Raw genomic sequence first — 20,939 nt, 5'->3', positions numbered from 1 at the left:
TCAAATTTTGTCCCCTTCTCTTGACAGGAATTTAAGAAGTTGTTTGAAAGGTTTGGCTCTTTTAATAGTGGCCATACTTCATAGTGGATCAGCATTATTTGTGTAAATTAGAATTCCTTGATGCATTCCAGCCAAATATAGTCAATATAGTCAAGCAGTTTTTAAAAAGTTGCTTAAAGGTTTGTCTATTTTTAGTGATTGTTGCTGAATTAGATTGTGCACAGAGCATCATGAGCATATATCTGAAAGCCCCCCCACCCCCCACCAATATCCCTTCAGTCAAAGCCAGACAAATTTGGCTGAGTATTTTTTGAGAATAAGTTTTTTAACGGTTGTTCTAATTTTATTAATGGCGTGCAAATTTGGTGGATTATTATCATTTGTATGAGTGTGAATGTTCTTTATACCAGTATGCTTGCTTCCAAATTATGATGAAAACTGATCTTTTTTAAAAAAAAGTTTAAAACAGCAACTGTTGATGAATGCATGATACATGAGAGACGATTGCATGCAGGACCATACAATAAACTCACTTTACCTTTTGGCCAAATTAGTTTTTTAAAAACCCATAATTTGTATCACTTATCTGTATCTTTTACTATTTGACTTGCATGGTATTCAATACAATGATTAAATAAAATGTGATTCAGATCCATCAACTTAACCTTCCCTTGCATTTTCACAAATTTTAGATGTTTTGATGGAAAACAAGCACACCACCACCAGAGTGCCTGGACAATGACCTACCTACCAGAAATAACCACGCAAGGGTACATTCTGACATATGGAACGATAAAAAGGGTAACACAAGACCTAAACTTAAGCATAGATTTCCCTCCTCAACCAACCATTTAAAAATAATCTTCAGAACTAATAAAGTTCTGAAAAAGAGTTAATGCCAGTAATGTTTTTTCTCACATTGATGAGTTGGTTTCCAAACCAGACAATCATAATATTTCTCACATAAACTTCACTGATATGGAGTTAATAATAATCTTCCTACTTATGACCCAACCAAACATTTTGGCAGAAAAAAGGAACACAAAAAGTTGTTAAATGTTTTGAAATAATCTAGATGTCACTAATGATTTCTGTGACTGACATTGATCAACACACTCCACAATCTATTTGCACACTAAGCCTTCATATATGGCCCTCTGTTCTATGTAGTCAGGTCCTTGACAGTACATTTTCACACTAAGCCTTCATATATAGGCCCTCTGTTCTATGTAGTCAGGTCCTTGACAGTCCATTTTCACACTAAACCTTCATATATAGGCCCTCTGTTATATGTAGTCAGGTCCTTGACAGAGTCAGGTCCTTGGCAGTCCATTTTCACACTAAGCCTTCACATATGGGCCCTCTGTTCTATGTAGTCAGATCCTTGACAGTCCATTTTCACACTAAGCCTTCATATATAGGCACTCTGTTCTATGTAGTCAGATCCTTGACAGTCCATTTTCACACTAAGCCTTCATATATAGGCACTCTGTTCTATGTAGTCAGATCCTTGACAGTCCATTTTCACACTAAGCCTTCATATATAGGCACTCTGTTCTATGCAGTCAGGTCCTTGACAGTCCATTTTCACACTAAACCTTTATATATGGGTCCTCTGTTCTATGTAGTCAGGTCCTTGACAGTCCATTTTCAACTAAGCCTTCACATATGGGCCCTCTGTTCTTTGTAGTCAGGTCCTTGACAGTCCATTTGCACAATAAGCCTTCACATATGGGCCCTCTGTTCTATGTAGTCAGGTCCTTGACAGTCCATTTTCAACTAAGCCTTCACATATGAGTATATGAGCCCTCTGTTCTATGTAGTCAGGTCCTTGACAGTCCATTTGCACACTAAGCCTTTGTACATCAGCTTTCCATTTTATTCCTTGCTTCAGAATGAAATCTGGATTTCAATATTTATCTCAATATTTTCCACACATATCAAGTTCAGATATCATGTAAAAATATCAAGCACTTATATCAAGTACCGATATCAGATAGCATGATAAGGAAAATTTGTTCCCATAACACTGAGGGGACTGAAAACTATTGACTGGAACTGGACCAATTTCATGGAGTGGGAATAAAGCAGAATTTGGCCCCCAAAATAGACAGATAAAAATGGAAATTATAAAATGAGGGAGTTTAATATAAAATGCTTTACAGTAATTGCATTCTTTTTCCAAGAGCAAGGGTTTATACCTAAGACAAATACAGATGTAGTGCAAAGTCGATACATTCAGATTATTAGTACTATCCTAAATTAATTTTGGTTTAATTTTCTACCTGTACTCCAAAGGTATCTTCTGAGGCATGGCGTTTGAGCAAGGCCCACTCTGAAGCCTGACCCTGAAGTAAGTTTGTACCTACTGCCATTTCTCCACATGTGATGTCAGCACCAAGCCTCTTACAGATTCTTCTGAAGGGAAGATTTCCCACCTGCAGAAGAACACACAATTTGTAAATGGCAAATATCAAAATCTGCAGCAGTAAAACAAATGTCTCATCAAACTGAATGTCCTTATGACATTATGAATCTTCCTGTCAAGCAGTGTAAGGGAGAATTCTATCTTTAACTACATCTATAAACCAAATAGTAAATGTTGACAACTATTTCACCAATCCATACTTATATGAGATGCTTATTTCGAGTGGTGTTTATGAGCATGGAGCTGTAAGAGCAAAAAGAAGAGGATTTCCTTCATAGCATCTTCAGAAGACATGAAGATTCACATGTAATTCAATACAGATTATGAAGGGGAACTAACAGCCTGCATTCAGACACACACTATCAACAACACAAGATCCAGCAGCCATAGAGAAGACTGTGCAGTGCAGGTCCAGAAATGGAGAAGTCTGGGAAATAGATAACCATCTATCATGCCAGAGTATAAGATCAACATGAATGGAGTGGATACTGCAGACCAGCTGTAGCACATACAGTATAAGATCAACATGAATGGAGTGGAGACTGCAGACCAGCTGTAGCATATACAGTATAAGATCAACATGAATGGAGTGGAGACTGCAGACCAGCTGTAGCACATGTGATAATACCATTTTTGTTTCCGTTTGATATCACCAATGAATTTTTACTTATGAGAAAATCAAAATGATGTGTCAACCGGTGCAAGAAAAGATGGATAAAAGCAAAAAGGATGATCGATTTAAAGATAATCAAGTAACACGGCTCCTTGGGGACACACTGCTTATTGGGGACTACCAGAAAAATAGTAGGGCAGTGCTAGCCACAGTAACAAGAGCTGCTACCCTAAGAATGGTAAAAAGAGGGAAGATGTTGGGAACTTAGAAATATATGCAAACACTGTGATATTCATTTATGTATGGATGGTTTTAAACCATATCATTTGTATCTTTTGAAGAATTGGTAAATAAACACTTGCTTGTGTTTGGGAAACTGAATTTAGTTAAGTTTATCATTTGGATGGCAGCTACTGTAAAAATAACTCCTCAGAATTAACATCACAAGTGAACAAAATTCATAGTTTGTTCAAAGTAATTTCTTAGTTTTTATATGTTCAGTGGAAAATTCAAAGCTTATGAGCTTCAAAGCAAAAAGATATGAAACAACAGATGTATTTTTAATGCCAAGCTTGAAAATATAAAGTGGAGAATGAGAACAGAACCTGCTCAAAATCAATGTCAAACTTGTCCTGGATAATAAAAAAACTTATATCTTTTACAAAATTCCTGTCATACTGTTCATGTAACTGCAAGAAAAATGTCTGTACTCTGGGACCCTTATCAGCCTATAGGAGTGTAATATGGGCATAATTTCATTTAAGGAATGGTATAAAATTTAAAATTTGAAATAATCACAAAATTTGTATCTGAAAGACCCAGAAGAGCTAGTATTTTGGTAATAATAATTACAGGAAAGGGAGGGATGTTCTTGTTGAAAGACCTCCCTATGAGAACAGGAACATATCTACTTTTGGTCACTGTTTTGTCCAAACTCATTCTCTTCTTTTTGCTTAAAGAAATCCTGCATACAATTACACAATTTGCACCAATGTCAATCAATCAATCTGATTGACCTTTTGGCACATAGGTTTAATTAGTCAACTTATCATAAGCTGTGCTAATCCCACAATATACTGTATAAATCCCACAATGTCTCATCCTAGAAACAACATGATAAATATGACGGTTATCATTGGCTGACATGATGCTTTCACAAAGAAAATTTTAAATTTGTCTGATTAAGTCTCCTGAAAAATGAAACTGATGAATTTGAGACAGATTGAAATGCAAGATTATAACTAAAGAATTGACAAGAGTAAAGCTGAGTACTGTCAGTGATGTTATTTAATGATAGTATTACACACAAATAAAATGAGAAGCTATCATGTGAATCCATGTTTGCAAAACACCAATCATTCTTATCATTGCATAAATCCATTTTATTTCATAGTCGACACACCATTAATATCAACATTGTGGTGGTCATTATTCGAATTGATTGCTTAAGTGTATGGGATTTTTTTTACATCTGTAAGAATATGTCCAATTTACACCACAGGGGCTCGTTACAAGTAAAACTAGGGTATTGGTCAACAGATAAAGGGCAGGTAACCTGGACCCCACCCTACTACAAGCATCGTTTAAAACTTAATTTAAAGGACTAAAAAACTCACTTCAGTTTTGAAAAGAATATAAACATATGTCAGTATCCCAACTGACAGAATGTTATCTAACCACAGCATTTTATTACACAGTAAAGTAGCTCCAATGACCTTATGTTTCTTATTATGTTATGCAATGCTGACTAATGTTCCAAATCAAACAATGCAAGTATCCACTCACAAACACACTGATATAAATCTGGTATTTCTGTATCCAGTAATAATCCCCTCACATGGATATCAAGCAACTGGAATGCTTAGTAGAGGAAATGACACACTTTAGGAATTAACTTGGAAACAGTCTCACTGAAAGAGGTATATGGCTTGAGTAAAACTATATGACATCACAGGAATTTCCATACTGTCTGATGATGCTGTGTCAAATGTTCTATTCATTTGTTAATCTGGTTGATCTTTGAATTATAATTTGTGAAAAAGAATCTTCGTTTAAATGTTACTGTTTGTAGAAATGTGCATTATCAAGTCGTCAAGCATCTGGAACTAATATTTTACGTGCAACAGATGAAAGATGCAGTGCCTGTACCAGTATGAAAGATATTATTTCTAATCTCAAATGGGTAATAATTTAATATTACATTTATGAAGCGCACTGAATAATGTCTTTTGCTCATTTCATAATTCAATTATTAAATAAATAAACACATTTTGAGTGCCTCTGTTTAATATATGCTAAATTCCTGAAAGAAATGAAAACAGTATTTTTTCATACTGTCTTTCTTTTAAATATTCACAAAACATTGGTGAGATACACTAAATTAATTTAAAATGTCTATTATTATAGTCAGCCAAATATTTTGAACACCCAGCATGTGACAATATGTGAGGTGAGTATCTATAAACAGCTAAAGTATCTTGTTCTCTATGAAGTGTACCTCTTGATATGTGCAATTTAGAGTTTTTAGTTGTTGCTGTATTCCACATAGAAAAATGAAACAATTGAGAACACCAATGTCTTAAGGCTTCATGGAAAATGGTAACCAGGATACAAGTGATGAATATAAATTGTTACAAATAGATAGTCATGCTTCTTTTTATGATAAAAAAACAAGCATAAACACCTTTCTTAAAACAAGTAATCTTCTTTTCATCTCATTACAAAGATTTAATTTTAAAAAATGCTCAAAATTTTATTGAAAATATTTAAGCAATTGCTTTTATGTGAATGCTGAAATGAATTAATTCCATACTGAAGCTGTCAAACAAATGACAAGGAAGTTAACCACTGAGTAAAACTATATCCTCCAGTTCCTCTTAGAATTAAAATGAGTTATGTCCCATTACTAGACATGTATTTAAATGGTTAAAATCCAAATGAGCTACAATCTGTATCGTGATGCACAATCACCAAAGGAAATACTGCGATTTATTGATTCATTGATGATGCTGAAACACTTCTAATCAACTGGGCATAATAATCTTAATATAATTAAATAATTTACCTTTTTTATGTTAACACATTAACCCCTAGCGAAGACTTAACGGGGCAGAAGGTAGTAGCCTACTGCCGAGCTGTAGCGTCATGGTCATACTTGATACACTAAAGTGAGTGGTATTATAGAAAGGTAGACAGATGTAGCTCAACATGATACCAAATAATCTGGAATATCTAGTTGCACTACCAAATACAGATAAAAAAAACCTCATGTTTTGGACCCGCCTTTTTTCTACCCAAAATTTGCCAGTGGTCGGAATCCGATTTTGTGTTTGGATTTTTAGACTTTTTGGTCTCGGATCTAAGGCAAACCGGTATGAACTGCAAACAGACAGATGAGCCTTTACAAAAACTAGGATAAGATGGAGGGAAAAAAATAACTCCAATTTTTACCCTTCTGCTCATGCGCGAATCAAATATCCAACGAAAAACGATGTTTCTAACACAACTAGGCAGTATGTTATTGAAAGATGACCAGGGATTTGGTGTTTTTCGAGTCTATTCAGAAACAGCTTTCAAAATGTGTTTCCTACTCGATTTTCAGGTGAAAATTACAAAAAGCTCCAGGGGTTAATGTGTTAATAGATATAACAGCTTTACTGAAAAGAAAAAACCCACTTCCTTCATCCATTAACTGTAGGTACTTACAGTTGTCAGTGGTGCTAGATACAGCTTTTTACTGAATGAGATCTGTGGAATAAAAAGAGATAACTCATAAGTCTGATAGTGTGCAGACAAACCTGGCTCTGTGCAGTTTGTTAGGAATAATAAGTAGAATAACAATCTGCCATCACATTATGCAACAGCAAATCAGGGTTGATCTTGTTTCTGCTTGGACTGGACTTTTAAGCAAGTATTATGTTACATCACTGGGGTTATATTCTCCATAAATATCAAGCAGGTTTGTTTCTTGCAAAATAGTTTCTATATGCAAATAAAGACATGACTGTGTTAAAAACAATACAAGTCAATGCTGCTTCTGAAAGAGTTATTTTAATTTAGGACTGCCTTTCACAATCACAACAATGAAAACAATGAAAACTATGGAGATGTCCAATAGCAAAAAAAACAGATATGTCACAATTCAACACCAATGACATGTTACAATTAAATAATATCATAATTCAACACCAATGGCATGTTACAATTAAATATGTCACAATTCAACACCAATGACATGTTATACTTAAATATCATCATAATTTAACACCAGTGACATGATATACTTAAATAAGATGTTAAAATTAAATGGCTCGTGCAAATATGAAGCTTCATTAAGCTGGACTACTCATCTCATATGCAATTATGAGGGCCCAATATACACTTGATGTGCTTCCAAACATTCTGGGGAGCTTTGGTAGCTCAATTGGTAGAGTGATGGACTCATCATTCAAGGGTTGTGGATACTCACCCAGGCCAGACTGGGCCGACTGTCCTGGTATGTCCTTAGGAGAAACAATTAATGCCCATTTCCTCATCACAATATATCCAATAATGTGTTAAAAGTTTATTAAAAAATCAACAAAACCAATGAAAAACAGCTTTCTACTTCACTAAACATCTAACATTTTCCTCCTAAAATTTAAATTTTTGAATATCTTTCTTAATGCCTGGTTGGCTTGGGCAGAGTGGTCTAAAGCTCTCACTGTTACAGATCACTGCCATCTCACCTGTCTGCATTGGTTCAAGTCTCGGGCTTGTGGGTATGTGAGAATGCGCACCAGTAGCTTCTTGTGGGTTAGTGGTTCTTTCCTGGGTTCTTCCTCCACCGTTTATACTGGCCGCCATGTATAGCCTATCTTATACTGAAAAATGGTGTTAAACCGTATAACAACTGCCTGGTTGGCAACAATTCTTTTCCTCTAAAATATCAGCATTCAAGAGTTAAAATAAAGTAACAATATATTTGTATATGAACAGGGATGTCACAGTAGCTCAGCTGGAAGAACGTTGTAATCCAAGGGTAGTGGGTTCAATACCAACCCAGGCCAGCCCAGGTTGACTGCCTGTTGTATCTTGGGAATGGGTGGCCCAGTGGTTTGTGTGCTGAACTGACGACTTAAAAGGTGTGGATTCAAATCCTACCAAAACTACTGTGGTGTGACCTTGGGCATGGCACTTTACTAAATTGCCTTGGCATTTAATAACCTACTTGTGTTGCTTTACCATAAAGCACCTAACTAAAACTTGGGAAATGCATTTAGCTCACATTTCCTCAGCATTTAGTTATAAATGTATTTAGCTCACATTTGCTCAGCATATAGTTATATAAATGTATTTAGCTCACATTTCCTCAGCATATAGTTATAAATGTATTTAGCTCACATTTGCTCAGCATATAGTTATAAATCTATTTCAAGTGCCATTAAAACCATTAAGAAACTAAAACAAACATTAGATCAGATGGAACAACATATCTCCAAAGATACTTCTATAAATGTCCTTTATACTATTGTAAATTGACTGCTGTAAATAGCTAAATAGCTGAATAGTCATTTTGCTATTATTCTACATTTTATTTTTTCATATGTAAGTAGAAGTTATATCAATATTTGAAACATTATCTGAGATATTACTTCGGTGATTTGCTCTTAAAAGCATTTACTATGATTTTTTCAATTATTATGATCAGTAGAATCCTATACAGTGGAAAGATAACTACTGTATGGTATAACTATTAATATAAATTTGAGCTGCCATCATTGAATAAAATTTGACCAGAGGCAAATGGATTTAAACTCTCTAACTATAAAATTTTCTACAGCTTTTAGGTATACAAATTATATTTGGTAAATTATGAGAATACTACAGACATGCAGAAAACAAATCCCTCCAAGCATAAAACTTCTGTCTCATGTCCATACACTCGAAAAGAATGTGTTATTTCACGAGGAAATACTAACATTGTCTGAAGCAAGATAATATGTCTAAATCTAAAACTTTGAGAAAGCCAGTAAAACTGAAAATCAAATCAAGAAAGCATTAGGCAGCCAACGCAAACTAATGGAATAGTATCACTTCTAAAATTCCAGTTAAAATCTTAAACCAAACACAAACTAATGGAATAGTAACACTTCCAAAATTCCAGTTAAAATCTTAAACCAAACACAAACTAATGGAATAGTAACACTTCCAAAATTCCAGTTAAAATCTTAAACCAAACACAACCTATACAACTTTACTTTCCTCCAATGTTTTTCAAAAGTTACTGTTGCATACTACTTGATATGAATTAGTGATCTATTAAAGTAAATCAATAAAACTAAAATGAAGGTGATTTTGCAAAAGGAATGAAAAACTTGTCCAAGCTTCCAATGGGGATCACTGTCATGAAAATTTCTGATTTGCTTGGCCTTTACACCCTCCCATAACACAATACCACCCCCTCACCCCCACCCATTATAACAACTTTGCTTGCTTGCCATTGTAAATCACAACCAGCTCATTATGTTTACTAATCTTAAGATGGTATCATTTGAAACCTATGCCTATACCACAGCTCCTCCAATAATGATACCGTGGCATCCATCAATAACTGTCTTGTATTAAATAAAACCCATGAAAAATGAAAATACCATAGTAATTAAGATTTTTTTAATTTTGGTCCCTGATCCACTCAAAAATATGCCAGGGATGTGAGACAAGATATAGACCTCTTTTGCACACAACTACTATGTTGACAAGTGAAATGCTAATAGTAAATTTGATGAACAAATTCGACCGAACAGTTTAGGTGAAGTTATGTTAATGGTTATGTGAACAGGCATAGTGTAGTACAATATCCAAAACATTAAACAGTCTGGCTTACCTTCTTTTTCTCTTGTGGTCTAAGTCTTATAAAGGTGTCACTTGTCTCCCTTTGATTCAATACATTATCTCCCTTGCTTTCCAAATGAATGATCTTGCTTTCCTTTTCAGCTGAGTTGACAGGAAGATGGTGCTGTAGCTTATCACAATTGTTCTTGACTTTTGTTTCAATATTTACATCAGTATCTGGGCTGCCTTTATCAACGCTAAGCACATGTTTTGCAGACTCATCAGTGCTGACAGTGACCAAAGGCTGAACATTTCCACAAAAAATATTACAGTTGTTTGAAATACCACCTTCTTGTTCCTTTTCAACTTGTACTTGTTCAGAAGTATCTGGCTCTAACATTTTCTGACTAGCTATGGAAGCAATTTTTGAATCTTTGGCAGGATTATTCTCATACATATCAGTAAACTTACTCTTAATTCCCATCTCATTTAGAATTTTATTGGCTTTTCCAAAATTGTACTTGCGCTTCCACAACTTCACCTGTAGTTCCTTGACAAGGACATTAGTAACAGTTTTCAAACCTGGATCAAAAATGTCCACATTGATAATATTTTTGAAGTTTGAGTCAAGATGGCTTGTACCAAATCTACATGCAGGACCATATGTACACTTTCCAAATTTGCTGAAAATGTAGCAATTATCTCTTATATCTGGGGGCTTTGAAGCCATGTATTCTCTGACGTCATGAATAAATTTACACTTGTCTCCGAACCTACATTCTTTCTCAGCTAAAATCTCTGCGCAAATACGACCTGTAGTCTTTGAATATGTATTTTGAGGACGATTTTTGTTACGTCCTCTAAGGTATTTTTTCTTTTTAGGTGGCTCATCTGTTTTATCATCCTGTTTGTTGGATTCTTCATCTTCCTTCAGCTGTTGTTTATCTGAGTCAGTAAGAAACTCTCTGTCCACTTCTGGCTTGAAATCAAGCAGCAGGAACCTGTAAAGGAAAGGGACATAAATCTATGGTAATGTTATGCTGACAGATTTACTAAAACATTTATATCAATTTATTTTTCCCAATTTAGTTTTAAATCCTAGTGAGACTCTGCTTTACTCTGGAAGCTTCAGAAATGAAAATCCTTGAAAACAGCTCACAATCTTTTAACTTTCTATGCAATTTTCTGGTTTAGGTCTTCATCCTGAAAAAATAGTTTCAACAAGAAGTATCTGGATGGGGATAGGTTTAGCAACTCATATTATGTGAAGAATATAACATTTGCAGGAAAAGAGAAACATGTAAACTGTAAATTAAAATTAACATGCATGTTAGCTAACAAAGTCTCCAAAGAACAAAGGTCCTGTCAAATATAAGAAAATAAAACCAAGAGGTCTGATTCCTTGGTGAAAGGACTCTAATGATAGAACCAGAGATATAATGCAGATGCAAATTTCTGTTTCATTCAATTTATTAACAATCATAATATCATTTGACAGTTAATGTTCAAGAATTCAAAACTAAAAATGCCGCATCATTTTTAGAATGAATGATTCATTCCCAGAGGGGCCAGAGTGGCTGAGTAGTCGAAGGCACTCACCCTTTCAGATCAATGACATCTTACCGCTATCAATGTGTGTTCCAGTCTAAGCTTGGCCAACAAGGGTCAGCTAGAAAGCTTACCAATAACATCCCATATGTTATTGGTTCTTCCCAGGTTTTCCTGGGCTCTTCCTCCCTCTAAATATAATGGCCACTATGTGCTAAAAAATGGCAGTAAACCAACAAACTCAAACCAAACCAACCAACTGACATGCAGGGTTGAAAAACAAAATCATATTATTATAATAATTTAAATCAGATCTTTTTATTTTAATGAAATATTGTTTCAAGTAATTAGTACACAGTATAGTGTAGTGAAAACAAGAACAGATTTAGGTTTTCAATTTATCTGCAGAATATATACATTGTTGATAATGCAATACTTTAAAGTAATTAAAGGCAAAATAAAGTCAATCACAACAATTAAGTTTAAGCCTTTGAAATTGATACATCTAAATGTTCAGTCAGTGATTACATATACATGTATCAGAATAAAAGGAGACATTACAGACTTGTCCTCCATGTAGTACAATATGATTTAAGTACTTTACAGATTATTAATAGCTAATTTTGTGCAAAGTCTCTCTCTTGCTTTGTATATATTTAGAACGAGTTGGGATGCCAATACTTCTCTGGTGTCACACAGTGAACAAGCTACAGTTAGTTCTGACTGATGATTATTGTTTTACTCTGGACATGGACAAGCAACAACCACTAATCAAAATTAAATGTAATATATTTCACTGCGCGACAAACTGGAAGTGTAGCTCTCACATTTGGTACAAGTAGACAAGATGTGAAACAACAGTGGAACTTCATGTATAAAATGATCAGTAGAGAATTTAAGTTATACATGAAGAACAAATCTGGAATGTCTTCTTGTTGTTGACATATTTTACCAGTGGCTCAGCCTGTTAATGGGATAAAATAATCAGCAATGCATGGAATTGGCAGAGGGGGTGAGTGACAGATTTCAAACCATGTGAGTCAAGTCACATTGTGTTTGCTAATTTGTAGACGTCAAGTGGGCATTTTCAATAGTTTTTCTTTGTTACAAACACAATTGGATGTATGTGCTTGCTATGGCTGTCTCATATGAATTCTAAATTTAAAGAATAAAAAAAGCATACTAATAATTTTTCATGAATGATGAAGACTAAGTGTGTGTGCTTGTGTGTGATTTGGATTTGTAACGTAGCTTTTAAAAAAATTTCAATCATATCGCTATGATGTCTGCAGTGTGACAGTTTATAGTGATGTCTAGCACTGGGGCATCATGCCACAGACATGTAGCACGATCTTCTACCCAGTCACAACTACCCTGACACCAGGTCGACCAGTCCTAACACTAGCCTCTTAATGCTGAGCACCAAGTGAGGCAGCTATTAGTACCAATTTTGTAAGTCTTTGGTATGACTCAGCCAGGGATTGAACCCATAACCTCCTGCATCGGAGGCAGACACTCTAACCACTAGGCCATCAGAACAGTGCTGTACAGGGTAAGTATTGTTTTGTATCGATTCTTCACCTTTTGTATTAATATGGGTATCGATATGAAAAAGGTATAGTTACACTGAGTAATCATTTCATCCACAAGAATGCCAAATTGTACACAAAAAAACATAATTTTAAACTGCCAGACAATTGAAGATTGTTAATTGCAAAACAAGAAAATCTAAATATGCATCTATGTACAACAAAGATGGGTGGTTGCAGATCATGACAGCAGCTGGTCATTATCAAATAGAATTCAAATATAGTAGTTTCTGAAAGTATAGCCATATAAGAAAATGTGTTTGAGGCTTAGCAACGCATCAGCAAAACAATTATTGGTTTAATGCAAATTATATCCTGTTGAAAGTACAGCTGGTTGAGATATAAGCAATGACTGATTATAATGTTTCACAGGGGCTGTGTTTATAGAACAGGAGAAATGTTATATCCTAATTCATGGGTTTATTTTCTCTTCAAAATGTTTACATCGTGACCATGTCAATGATGTTAGACATGCTTGTAGTAAACAATATATACTGGTAAGATTACCGTCATGGTAATACAAGTTTCAAACATGTTATCATGAGGAAAAAAGAAAAACCAGCATCTTCTACCATCTGATGAAAGTGTCAACATACATGTACTAGACCAACGAGTTGTTCTCCACCTTTTTTTCTGTGTCCTCTGCCAGTCAAACAAAACAAAAAAAAGGTGGAGAACAACTTGTTGGTCTAGTACATGTACCAGCTGACACATCATGTTTCACAGCCTGTAACTTTAGTTTGGTGCAACACAGAAAAGTCAATGATGGCTTGATGAATAGAAAAATATCTCAGGAGACAAGCCACACAGTATGGCCGTGTTTCTTTAAAGACGGAGATAGCAGAAGGAAATCGAGGGTCATGAGTGGAACGTAGTCCTACCTGTAAGACCTGACGCTGATATTTATGTTTTGGGCGTCAGGGTCTTACAGCCTAACTAACGGTGCTGTGTAGTGTGTTTTGATGTCGACTAACATCGTTACAAAAGCAAAATTTTCAGGAATATTTCACACAACTGACAACTAAAATAACAATGCTTTTCTACAAAGTAAAGTTATAATGTTTTAGTCAGACTTTACTTACTATGATGCCTTTTCTCTAATAAATTCAAATTCTCACAAAAGAAATGGACCCGTTTTCAAGTTTCTTTGGCCTACTTTTCAGTTGGCTTGAAAGGGATGAAAGGCGAGAATGCCGAAATTGGATAAAGTTGAAATATTATTTTTTAACAAAACGAATAAAAAATATATTATGCCTATTGGAACTGTAAGCAACGGTTCATTTCGTTCAAGAAACATATCCCCAACATGAACCTACTTGAACTTACTTCGGCATACCTCGACTACCGTCGCATTGCAACAAATTCAAATGTATGTCAACGGAACGTGAGAATGCATCCATTTGCTAAGTGTAATATTTTCATTCCACCAGGATAAAGACAGCACAGTAAGTATATTAATTACACATAAATTAGTGGAAAAATGTCGATATAGGCTGCCAAGTGTGTGAGATGTTCCTGAAACTTTGATTACTTATTTCGATGTCAACGACATAGGAAAACACTATACAAGGCCGTTATTTGGATAGTAAGACATAGCACCTAAACAAGATCAAAATGTGCTATGTCTTACATGTAGGCCTAGGGTGGAACGAAGTATTTGGAAGTAACGTACCTTCTTTCTTATATAGTATGATATAGAGGGTCCTACGTCAGAACGGGCCATGGGGGCAATCTAAGGTATTTTTGTCACTCAGTGTGATTTTTTTCCCTTCAGAGCGTCGAGCACCTGTGGATTTTGTGTGTGTGTGTGTGGTAAACAATTGTGTACACTCACCAATACACATTAGTTTACCCCCCGAATCAAGTGCCTGTGACAAATCTACTGCGTGGCAATTCTTACTCTGGTTTTATTTGAGCCCATCCTGGGACGTCCATAAATTGTCGAAGTTTCTCCTCTTTACTTTCTGTTTTCACATCATCACGACTGCACTGACCGGCAAATGTTGGGGTAGTTTCTAATCCAAAATTTGCCATCTTCACGTTCCTTTAACGCTAGGAAAAAAGTGCATTGGGTTTAAAAAATTCCTACCATATATGATACTCGTTTATGAAAGTATAAAGAGAACAATTTTAGTGGCCTACGCATCCTCGTGATTTTTCAATCATTTGCCGAAAGTGAGACTGCAGAATTAACGACATTCGAATTATAATCGTTTTAATTCTTTAATGAAAAATAGCTGGATATATTATCCCTCCCGTATTTAATTTTCGAAAACGATCAATTCTGAATGTGAAATGTTCAAAGGTAGAATGGAACACGTGTCGAATTTCAACCATGTTAGGACAAGATACGGTATCGTACCTAGGGGGCGCTCACCAGGACATAGAACACAATTAATTTTACTATATACTTTCTACATTTATTTTTCAGTACTGAACTTTCCACTGTGTGACAATCAATACAAATCATATGTTAATCTAAAATATCTTCAAATATGACTTAACGTGAAGTTCTTGTGAAAGGTTCACCGGCATTTTTTTACATATTTTTTTTTTAGAGGTTGGATTGTAAACAAAGCAGCATGCAATATAACACATATTTCACTTACGGATCATCACCAAGGCCTTGTTGCTCATGTGCACTGTCGCCGAAATACACACAGACAACCACACCATAAGCTCATATTCTCAAGAACAAACAATTACCTTTGAATCTCTACAAAAAATGCACAAATACTCTTCTATCACCACCAAAATGAGAGAAGAAAAAAATGTTCTAAAACTAGACTAGAACTACATTCGTGGGGTACTGAACTGGAAGTATTAACTGTGACCCGATTCCACCAGTTGTTATGTACTTTTGAGAGAGTGACATATGTAAAGTGAACTTGTTTGCATTTGAAACATGTACAAGAAGAAAACATATGTTTGCATCAACAAAGCGCTTCACACCATAGTGGTATATTACAATAACCGAGATCCGGTTATATATTTGGGAGATATTGCCAGAGTACTCAATATAAATGTTATCTGACTGCGACTAAGTTAAAAAAAATTGACCTCATATGATATATTTTATTTGAGTATGCCTTGGATATGTGACATTTTTTAGTTTATTTTTTCTATTTCTAATATATTTTATAGTAGTCAGAGGTTTTGTACTTGTCTTTTGTCATGTAGCTTTATTTTTCTTGAATTTCTTTTTTATTTTACAATTTAAACAAAAATTTGTTTGTATAGGTAAGTATTATAAATCATCCATGGTCAATTCGCAATAGCAGCCTATTAATGTTATTTATTAAAAACTTTTCTATTTTATTTTTACATTTCGTAATAATAAAATTGCAATCGTACCATTTTGTCTGTACCATTTAATCCTAGTACCATTTTGTCCCATACCATTTTGTCCGTACCATTTTATCCGCACCATTTTATCCATACCAATTTGTCCAATACCATTATGTCCACTTAACATTTTGTCCATACCTTTTTGTCCGTACCATTTTATGCGCTACCATTTTGTCCTAGTACCTATATGCTAACTAAAATGACTGCTCCCTTGTGCTAAAAAAAATCAGCCTGAGTTAGTCTAAAGTACAGTCTTTAGCAACTATTAAAACAGGGAAAATGAATTTTGCCCAACTAGAAAATATCAGCTTCTGAAAGTGCAATGGATGAATTGCCAAATATACAAAAAGTAATTAAAAAAGTTATTATTTTTTTACAAATTACCTCTTAAGTCCAGGAAATGAAAATTACCAAGTGGAGCTAGCACTTTTTTGAAAGGTGCACATCTTGAGTAAGGCCAAGCTGTATACTCTGTAACCCATATAACACCAATCAATCATACACCAACATAAAAGGAATTAAAGGTTCTTTGAACAATACCTAAGATATAAAATGCCTTTTGTTTTTAAATAGTCAATATAACCAGTGAGGAAACCCGAGGAAATTCTATTTCTTCAAAATTCTAAACCTATGCAAAATACGAAACTGTAGAGCGCCACAAATACACATTTATGATTACTGAATATAATATCCCTCCTGTATTCAATTTTCGAAAACTGTATCAATTCTGAATATGAAATATTCAAAGGTAGCATGGGACACGTGTCGAATTTCAACCATGTTAAATATAGGACAAGATACGGTACCGCACCTAGTAAAACTTGTGAGAAAAGACAGTGTTACGACTCTATGGTCTTAAACTAAGTAAGAGAGAGAAGCGAAACCAACAAGTTTAGTAAAGTCAGGAAATATTTTAATTCTCAAAGTTACAAAGAGAAAATTTAAGAGGAACTTACAGTATTGTGAATTAAATCCAAAATAATCCTAAATGATCTATCACAAGTCCAAAAGTAGATAATGTTCTAAATGAATTCCAGTACTCTTGAATGTGCTGATGTACCAACAGTCTTTATGCATCAAAAGGCTATAATCAAGAATGTTTTTGAATGTCCAACGTAGTCCCAAGGAAGTGTTTTAGTACCAAATGTTACTGAGCACTTTGTAATTCCAATGAACAATTTAAATAAATTCTTCCCCTCAAATTATAACTAAACACAGCAGTAATGATTCTAGACTGATATTAAAATATGATGCAAACTGCATTGCCAAAACTCTTTTTAATATACATCCACCACCTGACCCATGTCACAATAGTATTTTCTTTTGAAACAAAACAAAACAATAACAAAATATTTTTTTTTTAAAAATACACAAAAAATGTAATCGTCTTAATGGAAAATTGTATAAAACTGTAAACAAGTTCACTTCCAGATTCTTCTAAGGCAGGGTTGCACAACCTGTTTCGGCCAAGTGCCAGATTGCACTTTCTAAGACCACTCGAGGGCCGCAAACATTAATTTCTTTAATATAATTACTGATCACGGGCCAGATTTCTGTGTTATTTTAATTTGCCCTGAGGGCCGGACAGAATACGTTCGCGGGCCGGATCCACGGGCCGGGGGTTGTGCACCCCTGTTCTAAGGCCATAATCAAGGCTAAGCCCTGAACCCAAGTTTTAGTGAACGTTGTTTACAAATGACCATTATCTCAAAGCACAATGTACAATAATGGACCAAAGTAATGCACACACTATAGATATACATTCATGAAGAAAAAGAAAGATTTATATTGATTGTTGCAAAAAGAATTACAATTACACAGGAAGATGTCTTATGAATTACACAAGTTATATACAGAATAAAACAATATATACTTATTAACACGTGAAAGTGCATCTGCAAATCATATTATCTTTTCCATTGATGTACATAATGCCGATGTTGTATTCTTGCAACATCAAACTCCTCAACAATCTCTTATTCTTGTTTTTCGTTTTGTTAAAGAAAGTAAAGGATTTGTGATCACTGAATACAATAATCGGAGAAGAAGTTGAACATATACACTTCAAATCTTTGCAAAACCAACATCAAAACAAAACATTTCGTATTGAAAGTGGAATAATTTCTCTGATGTATGTTTATTTTCTTTTTAGAAAAATAACGCACTTAATTATCCACAGCATTTTTGTCTTCTTGAATCAATACTCCACCAAACCCTACATCACTTGCATCAACGGACATTTAAAAAAACATTGGAGCTGAAAGAACTGGTGCACTCTTAAGTATGGCTTTTAATTTATTAAGAACCTTCTGACATTTATCAGACAAATGAAACTTGCATTTCTTACACAACACATATGTCAGGCGTTTCAGCAATTATGTATAAAAAAAATTGGTGTGTCATTCCGTGATCGTATAAATATTTCTACCGTGTGTAGGTGTGAGCGCCCTTGTGCACGATACAATATTGGCTCAGCTTGCCCATCACATCAGACTAAAGTGCAACAAATTTCATACGAGACTTGTTCTGCAACTTGCACTGTATTTAAAGGCATACAACCTAAGTAAAAACGAAAAAAATTACATAGTTCTTTTTTCAGTTCATAATTACTTATTTAGATTAATAATACCTCAGGTGATAGCCTCTACGGTAATCATCTTTGGGAATGTTAAGAAATTACAAATTCACGTAAAGTAAACACGGTACTTGCATTTTCTGTTGCACTGAAGCAAATTTCAAAATGTTTTAGCCTGGCTCTGGAATTATTGTCTGCTATGATTTCTCACTGATTCCATCACAGTAAAAGTTATGGTTTTCAAGATACCGATACTATCTAGATACCGATACTATCTAGATACCGATACTATCTAAATATAAGCATTTAAACGTTTTACCCTTGTGCTTTTCGTGTTGTTATACCTTCCGTGAAAATAAAAAATCAATATACACATATGATACTACGTTTCTGAAGTATTATTGTTTCTTAAAAATAATGAATCATTATTGTACCGTGGGCGCTTCACAGTGGTTATCCGATTTGACTACAGGCCTTTATTCCAAACAAACCCATCGATAGGCTTGAGTTTAATACTAATCTGTAGAGGAAATTCTATGTCATCAAACTGAGTTCATTCAGATATCGTGTGTATATACGAGGATGATCTGTACAACCACTCACACATTTTAGTGCCCATCTGAAACATTCTTTGTCATCATTGTTTACGTTCACTGATCACGGTGGATTACACACTGGTGTTTAAATATAGCTTAACCAGCTAAAATGTTCTTTTTATAGGGAAACATGAAGCTGAACTTTCATACGTTTTAAATTTACCCATCTGAAGCTCATCTCGGGGATCTTCTCATAACCTTTATTGATTTCATTATTGATATCCTCAGTATCTGTATGAGTTGTGAAGTGGGCCACCCTAGGGTCTATGGGAATTAGCATTAAAAACACCCCTGGGCCACTCTAGGGTCTATGTAAATTTAACATGGACAAAACCTCTGGGCCACTCTAGAGTCTATGGGAATTAACATGGACAAAAATCTTGGGCTGGTCTAGGGTCTATGTAAATTTAACATTAATCACTCTGGGCCACTCTAGGGTCTATGGGAATTAACATGGACAAAAATCTTGGGCTGATATAGGGTCTATGTAAATTTAACATTAATCACCCTGGGCCTGTCTAGGGACTAGGGGAAATGGAACAGGGTCGGGACCCTATTTTAATATGGTCCCGACCTGATGGGTCTCTGATTTGTTTTAAACAAAAAAAAAATAATAAAAAAATGGGGTAGGCAATTGAAAGTCTATCTCTTTTCGAGAGATTGGAGTGGCCCTGAAAAGGGCCTTTGGGTTTATGTTAATATGCCCTTAATATAAAGGGCATCTGCAACATCTTCTTCGTCTTAGGCTTCGTCTAATGGTAGGTCCATACACTAACACTCTTTTGAGGCATCCTTGCCTCTCCACGTAAATCCTACGTATCCATAGGCTGGTGTCGGTCCTATGGATAACTGTCCATTTGGATCGGACATACATCGGTATGTCCGTCCTGAACATCATCGAAGACACAAGCGTAGAAGATTGAACGTCGGCCCACATCTTGAGGCGAAGAGAACAGGTGAATCAATGCAGTGAACTGCGCTTATTTATAGGGAGAGAAAGGATTGAAACGGATTGAGTTCATTGACCAATCCAAACACGCGTTACAAAATTCAGTCATGGGCCGTCCAATCGGAAGAGAGCAGTTTGTGACGTCACGTGGTCTATATAGATTCGCTAGCGCCTGTGTGTAGTCAATCCATGCGACAGTTTTTGAACATGACGGAAACTCAGAAAACGATCAGTTGGGGTGCACCAGCAGTGGAGAACGCCCAAGGGAACCCGGACTTACTTTCAGAAGAGGTAAATTGGGATTTTGTGGATTTTCTTACTTCGCAAGAATTTGTTCCGGAACCTTCGTCTCCTTCATTACCGCACGTGGAGAATTTTAGACAGAGACAGAAAGAAGAATTGGAGAAATTTATACAACAGCAAAAGGAAGCGGAACAAGCTTTTCTCCTACAGCAACAACAGCAAGAAGAAGAGGTAAGA

General features: G+C 35.2%; 1 protein-coding gene across 2 annotated transcripts in view; it reads right to left on the bottom strand.

Moving 5' to 3' along the window:
* LOC149779283 (tRNA-dihydrouridine(47) synthase [NAD(P)(+)]-like) overlaps positions 1-15,209 on the bottom strand; it is a 57,085-nt gene extending 41,876 nt beyond the window's left edge. For both annotated transcript variants that reach the window (XR_016415603.1, XM_089939885.1), the window contains exons 1-4: positions 14,892-15,209; positions 9,907-10,855; positions 6,747-6,788; positions 2,286-2,438 (exon numbers count right to left, since the gene is read on the bottom strand). Coding sequence is in view for 1 of the 2 variants with exons in the window: in XM_089939885.1 (XP_089796011.1) it covers positions 2,286-2,438; positions 6,747-6,788; positions 9,907-10,855; positions 14,892-15,025 (1,278 nt within the window). In the remaining variant the exon portion in view is untranslated. The remainder of the gene's footprint in view (positions 1-2,285; positions 2,439-6,746; positions 6,789-9,906; positions 10,856-14,891) is intronic.
* Between the last annotated feature and the right edge of the window lie 5,730 nt (positions 15,210-20,939).

Source organism: Sinohyriopsis cumingii, chromosome 17, assembly GCF_028554795.1.
Source record: "Sinohyriopsis cumingii isolate HCF-2022 chromosome 17, ASM2855479v2, whole genome shotgun sequence".
Classification (NCBI taxonomy): domain Eukaryota; kingdom Metazoa; phylum Mollusca; class Bivalvia; order Unionida; family Unionidae; genus Sinohyriopsis; species Sinohyriopsis cumingii.
This window is presented reverse-complemented; position numbering and strand designations above follow the sequence as displayed.